The sequence below is a fragment of the Rhinopithecus bieti genome, unplaced genomic scaffold, assembly GCF_001698545.2.
Source record: "Rhinopithecus bieti isolate Rb0 unplaced genomic scaffold, ASM169854v2 scaffold_115, whole genome shotgun sequence".
Lineage (NCBI taxonomy): Eukaryota > Metazoa > Chordata > Mammalia > Primates > Cercopithecidae > Rhinopithecus > Rhinopithecus bieti.
In genome coordinates this window covers 314,244-324,604 of record NW_016803181.1, presented here as the reverse complement: position 1 = coordinate 324,604, position 10,361 = coordinate 314,244, and the positions used below count along the sequence as shown (strand labels likewise).

At 40.3% G+C, this 10,361-nt stretch overlaps 1 protein-coding gene across 1 annotated transcript in view; it reads left to right on the top strand.

Moving 5' to 3' along the window:
• Positions 1-10,361, top strand: part of EIF2AK4 (eukaryotic translation initiation factor 2 alpha kinase 4) — a 109,946-nt gene that overhangs the window by 44,879 nt on the left and 54,706 nt on the right. Inside the window, exons 9-12 of the mRNA XM_017867694.1 lie at positions 508-614; positions 1,193-1,350; positions 4,313-4,743; positions 5,978-6,047. Coding sequence (XP_017723183.1) covers positions 508-614; positions 1,193-1,350; positions 4,313-4,743; positions 5,978-6,047 — 766 coding nt within the window. The remainder of the gene's footprint in view (positions 1-507; positions 615-1,192; positions 1,351-4,312; positions 4,744-5,977; positions 6,048-10,361) is intronic.

Below are 10,361 nucleotides of genomic sequence, written 5' to 3'. Positions count from 1 at the left end.
GCTCACTGCAAGCTCCGCCTCCCGGGTTTACGCCATTCTCCTGCCTCAGCCTCCCGAGTAGCTGGGACTACAGGCGCCCGCCACCTCGCCCGGCTAGTTTTTGTATTTTTAGTAGAGACGGGGTTTCACCGTGTTAGCCAGGATGGTCTCGATCTCCTGACCTCGTGATCCGCCCGTCTCGGCCTCCCAAAGTGCTGGGATTACAGGCTTGAGCCACCGCGCCCGGCCTACCTTAGACTTTTAAAAAATCGTTCCGTGAGGGTAAGTCTTCTGCATCTACAGACGCCTTTTTTTGATTCGCCACTTGTACCTAGCCTGTTTCATAGCATGTAAATCCTTCAGGAATGTTTATTTAAATTCACCTGTGAGAGTATATTCTGGTCTATGAGTAACATGAATTCTCTAATGTGTATCTTAAAAAAAAAAAAAACCATAGTTAATACCTTGGATTAACTAGTTTACACTGATTGTATGTGATGCTGAGATTCTTCCTTCCCTCTCATCGAGATGTGTGTGCTTGGATGACAAGGAAAGATGGAGTCCCCAGCAGTTGTTGAAACACAGCTTTATAAATCCTCAGCCAAAAATGCCTCTAGTGGAACAAAGTCCTGAAGGTGAGTCTATTACCGTTCTTTATTTGATATCCTGTTTGACATTAAATTATTTTAAAAGTGTGTATAAACCTAAAACTGGAAGGGGCTGCATGTATTATTTTATGTCTTTTATTCTGAACTACACATAAATCCATTAGTTTGATGTGTGCCATGTGCATGGGACTGTTTTACCACCCTGATTTTTCTAGTCTCTACTGATGGACTGTCCACTGCTATAGTCTCTTGTAGTGTTTAGTCACCCGTAGTGCCATGTAACTAGATTTTTCCTGCTGCACCTGAGATTAAGGAACCTCAGTAGAGATTGGGATGGATCATGAGACCTGGGTTTGGGTTCTAACTCTATAGTTAAGTCACTTACTCTGTATAATCTCCCACCCATAAACTTGGGCTAATTATATATTTCTGCCTACTTTAAGGAGGGCAAGGTGAGGAAAAGTTTTAAAAGGTGACTCAGGTTAAGATAATTTTTCAAACTACTGGTTGGGGCTCTTCTTCCAGGGCTTCCATCATTGTTGGCTGTGTAGCTCTTCCTAAATCTCCAGTGCCTCATGTGCCTCTTACTCTCTGTTTTATCTCAGATTCTGGAGGACAAGATTATGTTGAGACTGTTATTCCTAGCAACCAGCTACCCAGTGCTGCCTTCTTTAGTGAGACACAGAGACAGTTTTCCCGATACTTCATTGAGTTTGAAGAATTACAGCTTCTTGGTAAAGGAGCTTTCGGAGCTGTCATCAAGGTGTGGTACAGAGTCATCCCCCCCACCCCCTTCTCGGTTCCATTTCCACAAAGACTCATGAACTTGACTTCTATTTTGGGAGTGGGGAGGGAAGTGAATATGGATGTTCGATACTATGCTCATCCTCACCTTCCTGGAGTTAAAGGTTTTATTTAAGTTACGCTGGACACAGTTGAGAATATCCCACTCTTTCCTTGCTTCATGTGGAGCATTAACATGAAACACACATGATTATAACAGCACTTCAAGTGGAATCAAGACCTCCACAGAAGGAACATTTTTGTGTGCTTTGGTTCAGAAAGAAAATTGTTCTTTTTTTCTCCTGTTTGCTGTTAGAGTTGCTGTAGATAAAAAGGTTCTAAGGTTAAAAGAGAGATGGACTTCAAACTGGAAGATGGCCGCAGCAGGTCTCGGTGGCTTTTATTTTCCAGCTATTATTGGGACAGGAAAATAGTGATGTATTATTAAGGTGCACTGGTGTTAGGTCTTCCTTTCTTCTTTCCAGTCTATTTGGTTGACTTTTATTATTATCTGCCCCTTGTAGAAAGAGGTTTCAGCTGTTTTTATATAATTGAAGTATTTCTTTGTAAATTAGGAGACCCAGATTATTATATTAAGTCCATATACAGTATATGTCATCTTTCACATATGAGGGTAACCCACCATCAACGGAGTATCTTTTCTGTTTAGGATTCTAACAGTATCATTAGGAAGCATTACTGTTACTGTAGAAAAACTTTTACACTGAAAAAGGAATTAAATTGGTTTTCCTATGGTAAAAGAAAGACAAGCAAGACAGATGTCCTGATCAGAAAGACCATAATTATGTCTAAGAGGAGGGGATGATTGAAGCATATACTGTTTCTTTAACACAATATCATTTTGATCAAATCCTTTAACTTCATGGTATTTTAGATTCTTGAACTTAGAACAGTAACAAATTTCATCTCCTTACAAGTACTTAATAATGATAGATAAGCTCATATAACAAAAACATCTGAGTAACTTAAGCCCCCACCGTTTCCAGTAGTGTCTCCCTATGAGAATCCACAGCCCTTACCCTCCCATCTCTGTGCTTCTGGGTGAGAGTAGGACAGTCTGCCCAGCAATCTGGCATTCATTAGCAGTTAGACCCATTACTGTTTCTGCACCTTTTCACTTCAGTAAATGAATTCCTGGGGGTTTCCAGTATAGCAAGCTTTACCCCCAACCCAATTCGTATGTGATGTGTACTGAGACAGGAGATTGAAAGACAATGCCAAGGTCCCCACCTCCCGCCCCACACTGTCCTCTTCCCTGTTAATGTGGCAGTAAAAGAACACAGGGCTATCATTTTTTGGAGCACCTGCCATATTTCAGATTTTGTGCCCTGTGGTTTACAAACCCTGTCTTTAAATCTCAGGACATTCTTACGAGATAGGTATGATCCTCATTCTCTAGATGAGGGAACTGAAGCTCAGAGAAAGTTATGTCCTTTGCCTGAGATGACACACCTCTACTAAGAGATAAAACCAGCTTTCAGACCCACCTCTGTTGTACTACAAAGTGTGTGTTCTTGTCACTATTTCCATACAAAAAAGGATAATCTGAAACTCAATTTTGTAGTACTCCCTCCTTATTCCCAGGACTTCACTTAGACTTTCATTAGTTTAATTGAAACTTGTTAGCCAGGGCCGGGCGCGGTGGCTCAAGCCTGTAATCCCAGCACTTTGGGAGGCGGAGACGGGCGGATCACGAAGTCGGGAGATCAAGACCATCCTGGCTAACACGGTGAAACCCCGTCTCTACTAAAAAATACAAAAGCTAGCCGGGCGAGGTGGCGGGCGCCTGTAGTCCCAGCTACTCGAGAGGCTGAGGCAGGAGAATGGCGTAAACCCGGGAGGCAGAGCTCAGCTCACTGCACTCCAGCCCGGGCGACAGAGCGAGACTCTGCCTCAAAAAAAAAAAAAAAAAAAAAAAACTTGTTAGCCAAACAAGAGAATGATATTCTGTTTTGTGTTTTGTAATGAACTAATTTCTCCTGCTACCCATGGCCACATGGCATTTGCTTTTCTAGAGTGTATCATCACCTCAGTTGACCTGCATGGATGGGACTACAATGTTCCAGTGAATAAGACTCTATAATAAAGTTGCTTCAGTCACCTCATTTACATAGTGAAACTGCCTGGCATGAGGATACCTCTATGTAGGATGGGGGGACTTGCCTTTGCAACGTTTTCTTGCTTTTTTATTATTTTACTGTGTTGTTGATCGTATTGTTCTGGTTTCAGTATGCATCATCTTAATTATAGAACAAAATCAGTGGACAGTCATTGTGTTCATAGCAATTGCTGTTATTTACTAAGCTAAGCACCTTTCTCTATAAGGCCTTGATACAGGTGCTTTACAGTCACCATCTGGGGTAGTGGAAATGGTATAAATGCCATTTTAAAGATAAGAAAATAGAGTATCAAGGAAATCAAGTCATTTTCCCAAGTTCACACGGCTTTAAAATCAAGGAATTAACCTTTGTGTTCAGGTCTGTTAATATTTTGGAGTTTAATTTGTTTTAGTGACTTTAAGTGTAAAAAAAAATCAGAGAGAAACTAAAATCATCTGAAACCTTACACTGACTTTAGAAAATAATTTTTATCTTAAAATCAAGACAAATTTAGATAGCAGATACACTGGAAAAGCAGGGAGGGAAGTAACTGTCAGTAAAAGTAATTATTAAAATGGAGAGTATGTTTTCCCCAGGGTCTCCCAGCAAGCTAAATACATCTAGAGTTGAGTGGGCTGTTTTCTGAATTTTGTAGCAGTCAAAGCTTTCTTCAGTTTAAGAATTTCAGGCGTGTGGTTCTTGACTGTAGCTGTAGGACTCATTTAGAACTTCACGCTTTCCTTGGGAGGGGATGAGGTGACGCGGTGCAAATGCCAGTTTGTGCAAGGCGCCTAGCGGCTGACCTTCCCCCGCTGACCGCAGGTGCAGAACAAGTTGGACGGCTGCTGCTACGCGGTGAAGCGCATCCCCATCAACCCGGCCAGCCGGCAATTCCGCAGGATCAAGGGCGAGGTGACACTGCTGTCACGGCTGCACCATGAGAATATTGTGCGCTACTACAACGCCTGGATCGAGCGGCACGAGCGGCCGGCGGGACCCGGGACGCCGCCCCCGGACTCCGGGCCTCTAGCCAAGGATGAGCGAGCTGCGCGCGGGCAGCTGGCGAGCGACACGGACGGCCCGGACAGCGTGGAGGCCGCCGCGCCGCCACCCATCCTCAGCAGCTCGGTGGAGTGGAGTACTTCGGGCGAGCGCTCGGCCAGTGCCCGCTTCCCCGCCACCGGCCCGGGCTCCAGCGACGACGAGGACGACGACGAGGACGAGCACGGTGGCGTCTTCTCCCAGTCCTTCCTGTAAGCGCACGAGTGGACCAGCTGCCTCTGACGCGCCTCCTAGTTTCCTTTCTTTATTTTTTCTTTCCTTTTTCCTTTCATTTTTCTTCCTTCCTTCTTTCCTTCTTTTCTTTCTTTCCTTTTTTGAGATAGGGCCTTGCTCTGTCACCTAAGCTGGACGTCAGTGGCGTGTCCATGTCCTTAGCTCATTGCAACCTCCGCCTCCCGGGCCAGCAAATGCCCCCCAACATTAATCCCCACCAAGTCCAAGCCAAGGAAAAGGAGATTCATTTAGAAATCCAGACGTGTTGACCATGTTTAAAAAAAAAAAATTAAACCCACTTTTAGAGAGTAATCAAATGCAATCTAAAGCGGCGGTCCCGAACCTGTTTAGGCACCAGGGACTGGTTTCATAGAAGACAGTTTTTCCACAGACAGGTGTTAGGGGAATAGTTTCGGGATGAAACTGTTCCACCTTACATCATTAGGCATTAGATTCTCATAATGCCTGATGAAAAAGTGCACAACCCGGATCCCTCGTGTGCACAGTTCACAATAGGGTTTGCGCTCCTATGAGACTCGAATGCCGCTGCTGATCTGACAGGAGGTGGCGCTTAGGCCTTAATTCAGTTCGCTCACCTCCTGCTTTGTGACCCTGACAGGCCGTGGACCTGTACCTGTCCATGGCCTGGGGGTTTGGGGCCCCTAATCTAAAGGATTTTTTTCCCGCTATTTTCAAAAGATCTCCAAAATCCCAGCCCTGGAAAAAGGAAAATCCAATACCTCATCTTATACATTTAATAGAATTTCTCATAGGACATTCCTTTGGATAAGGGCTTGCAGCCCTGTGAAACATTTAAGAACTAATTTGGAGTCTTGATACAGTGCCAACTGCAGCCCCCAAAAAAGTACCAAACCAATAATTATAATCCTAAAGTTTATGCTTTTCAGAATCCACCCTGGGTGTTTACTTTCATGATTTTGTTTTATTTTATCCAGGTGGATACAGTTCGTGATTACTCTTAGCTATTAAATTTTTTCAGGAAACTTAATCTGGCTCATTTTTATTAAATCAAGAGTTCTGTGTTTTGCATAATAGTACAAATGAGCACAGTGTAGAGTACACATTGATGCCTGTGGGCTCACGGTGTGATGTCTGTAGTCTCTTGTGCTTTCTAGTATTTAAAAGTGTCCATGTTTATAATTATAATAGCGATTTCTGTTCCTTTTGTATATCTCTGTTTCTCTTTTTCAGGCCTGCTTCAGATTCTGAAAGTGATATTATCTTTGACAATGAAGATGAGAACAGTAAAAGTCAGAATCAGGTATATATATGAATAGAAATTATACCATTTTATTCATTATATAATTGATGTCTGATGTCATAAACCTTAGGTAAATTATAAAGCTTTAATCTGATGTTCAAATACAGAAACCATCCATTTTGAAATATGATTATTCATTTAAAATATATTCTGCCTGTGCTTATTTATAAACTTTTATTAATCCACATAGCAAAACATACCTCCTTTTAGAAGAGAGAATAATGTTATTGTCAATAATAAATAGTAATAATTAACATTAATAACATAATTTATTAATAAAAATAAATAATAATAATAAAACTTCAACCTTTTAGAAGTTCTTCAACCTTTTAGAAGTTGAGACACTGCATTTTTGTATGTGATGAAAACAGTTTTCTAAGGGTTTTGGAAACTTTCTATGGTTGGGGATGAGAACTGAATGCAAATTGATGAACTAAACAGCCTCATCATGGAGTTAACTTTGGTCTGTCCCACATCAATTAATCCTGATTCCTTATTTTCATAGACCATCTCTGGAACAGTGATTTCACACTGTGTATCATGATCCTATAATGCAGGGGTGTCCAAGCTTTTGTCTTCCCTGGGCTACATTGGTAAAAGAAGAATTGTCTTGGGCCACACATAAAATACACTAATACTAATGATAGCTGATGAGCTAAACAAACAAGCAAAAAATCACAAAAATATCTCATAATTTTTTTTGAGATTGTGCTGTGTTTTTTTATTGTGTTTTCAATGGAGAAATACATCATCTGTTTACAAAATAGCTCTTGAAAAATACAAAGAGTACAGATACTGTGAAACAAAGCAAACTCCAGTCATGAGACCCTACATACATCATGCGAAAGCAACAGTCTGATATCCAGGTTATAAAACTATAATTTAAAAGTCACTACACAGAAAAGGTCCAAGTTTCCAGCTTGGCAAAACTTGGGTGCAGTTACATGAAATGTTTAATAAACTGGTTTGTTTTCCCCAATGTGTAAACAAAATGACAAGACTAAATCTGTGCCTGGTAATTTCAATCTAACTCTGAAGCTACACAAAACACACAGACACCTTGTACACTTCACCTGTTAGTATGACCATCTTTTTTCTTAGGTGCTGGGAGGAAGGGCAAGGTGACTGTGTAAAGCAAAGATGTGGGAAGTAGAGATATTGTTTACTAGACATTGTAAAGTCGTGGTGAAAAGAAAACTTCGATTAATGCATAGCCTAAGGGGGAAAAGACTACACTCCAACTACAGAAAATTAATTTAGAAGGATAGGGGAAGAGATTAAGTAGTTGCAGTTTAACATGAAAAATGCACATGTGATAGAATGGAGCACAATGGAGGATTCATAAAGCATGCTCATCAGAAAAATCTGTTAAGTTTACTTTGTCCAGATTAAGAAAGAGTAAGTTTATCAACATCTGGCATCCCTCATACTTTGTAAAGATTGATCTTCTGCTGCTTAATTATAAGAAATTATTTTATTCAAAGAAAAGAACTCTTAATCTTTTGATAAAACAAAATAAAGAAGGAGTAGAGAGTTGACTAGATGTCAAGTGCTTGCTAGAAATGATTTTAAAATGCTTCTACATGTAAAATGTACTGACAAATTTTGGTAAACCATTTAAAATAAGAATTAGTTTTAAAATCTTGGAGAAAATGCCTTTTTGCCCACATTTAAAACTGAAAATCAATTTTACTGTAGATAGGAGTTCTGTGGAGTGTACAAAATTCCTCTTAGAGATCAAATGGCCATCACAGATAGATATCAAGTTTCACAGGCACTACTTTTAGTCACCCTCAAGTTTCAGCCATGGGACCACAATTTAGTGTTCTGTGCCATGGGGTCACAGGGTCATTGGTTTCACATCATGGCTTAAGAAAATACTAGCGTTTTGTTTCTTACGAAGTAAGTCCTACCTTGTACACACAAGCAAAAGAAAAGGAAGAAAAGAGGGGAGGGGAAGGTGCAAGAAGCTTTTTTGTTTGTTTGTTTTGAAGACAACAGATTGAAGGCAAAACAATACAGAGCTTTCATAAGCTCAAAGAAAAATATTTGTTGGCTGATCGCTGATTTGTATGCGCTATAAAACAATTCCATAAATAAAACCAATATATCATTTCTTAATCATGACCCCATCAAAACCAAGTTGTTTCCTAACTATTCTTTCAATGCCAAATGTACCCTAGAGTTGACATTTCATTTTTAAGGGTTACAGCTACCTCATAGGAACTGAACTACATGTACTCTTACTCTTTCTCTGAAGTATGACAGTATACCACTGCACAATGGTATCCAATTTGAAGACTAATGGTAAACAAAATTCTTCAGGAAAAACTGAAAATCCATCAAGCTGAAAATCTAAAATTAGTTCTACTTTCTAATAAAAAATACATGAAAGTTCACCATCAGAATAAGTAATTCGTATGCCAGTTTGTGTTGCAAATTTCCCAAACAATGCATCAAACATAAACCCAATCCAGATGTCAATTATGCATACAAATATAGCTTGAGGTTGTTTTTTCTAAAGGCAGTAATTTTTGAGATAGTTAATGCAACTGTTGTTAACACAATAATAATAGTACTCCTGGCTTCACATACTAACCTGGACTTCCAATCAAGTGCTGATTAGCCCAGTAAGGGAGGTCACCAGAAACTACCAGGGTTGTCAGTTGTGGCTGTGGGGAATTATTCTACTACTGGGGACTGAACACAACAACTTTATTACTATTACTAGTTTAAGAGGCAGGGTCTCCATCTATCTCCCAGGCTGGAGTGCAGTGGTGCAGTCCTAGCTCACTGCAGCCTAGAACTCCTGGGCTCAAATGACCCTCCTGCCTCAGCCTCCCAAAGTGCTACCATTGCAGGTGTGAGCCACCATGCCCAGCCTGCAATGACTTTATTACCAGGAATAAAAATATAATTACCAACAGTTATAAGGGTTCATTCATAGTAGATAAAGAAAATTTTAAGTGTAGACTCTTAGATAAGCAGTTCAATTGATTTGAAGGATATCTGAGTGTTAAGCCAGTGTGTTTTTTTATAAGTACTTTCCTTGTCAAACCACTAATAATAAAAATTTGTTAGTTATAAATTTAACCAGGAATAATAGCATAAATAAACTACATTGGCTGCGGTGGCTCACAACTGTAATCCCAGCACTTTGGGAGGCCAAGGCACGTGGATCACCTGAGGTCAGGAGTTTGAGACCAGCCTGTCCAACATGGTGAAACCCTGTCTCTACTAAAAATACAAAAATTAGCCAGGCATGATGGCAGGCGACTGTAATCCCAGCTACTCAGGAGGCTGAGGCAGGAGAATTGCTTGAACCCAGCAGGCAGAGGTTACGGTGAGCCCAGATCACGTCATTGTACTCCAGCCTGGGTGACAAGAGCAAAACTCTGTCTGAAAAAAAAAAAAAGTCTGAACTACTGCTAAAGCCAAGTTAATGTTTGGTTTTAGCATTTACCATGCACATAATTATTACAGGGGCACCAAATCCTGGTTTTGCTCAGTTAAGGGCAGCATCCATGGGCATCCTAATTTGATGGGTAGAAGTCTCCAAGAGATTAACACTGTAATACAGGTAATCCCCAGCATCCATAAATGATTCAGGAGTAGAATCTGATTGTTACCAGAGTGGAACTTTTTTTTTTCTTGGATAAAGGAAAAAGTTTGAAAAAATTCTTCCTCAGAAAAAAATTATAAATCAGAAATGGTCAAATACTAACTAATGCTTTTTCTGTACTTGGGGTTATAAGTATTCAAATACATCTATTGGGGAAAAAAGACTTTTTTTAAGAAAAGTATCATGTATGAGAAAGAAAATTAGCTGTTGGGGACAGAGTAATGGTATGGGAAGTGTTCCAGAGGGTCGTTCACTGCAAGCGGCAGCTGAAGGCATGTTCTTCAAGCAGGTATCTCTGAGGACAGTGTGCCCTTTGACAGTGTGGTCACTTTTAAATTGTTTTAGCTAAAGGTGGATTTCTAGACTTCTGTTTCTGAAATAAGCCTACCACCAAAAAGTACGGAATTCCAGTAAAACTGAACCCTTCAAATATTAGCTTGTATGCATTCTGACCTTCTTAGCCGTAGATGGATATCAGTGGTAAGAAAGAATTGACTTGACAAGGAGTCTTTCTGCAGATTGCACATCCTTAATGTCTGCCTATTATCTGTTTACCCCATCATTGTTCTGCGTAACAACAGACCTGTAAACCACACGGAGGATTCTGGAAATAGCAAACTTGCAATGATGCTGTGAGCTTTTTTTTCCTTTTTTCTTTTTCTTTTCTTTCTTTCTTTTTGAGATGGAATCTC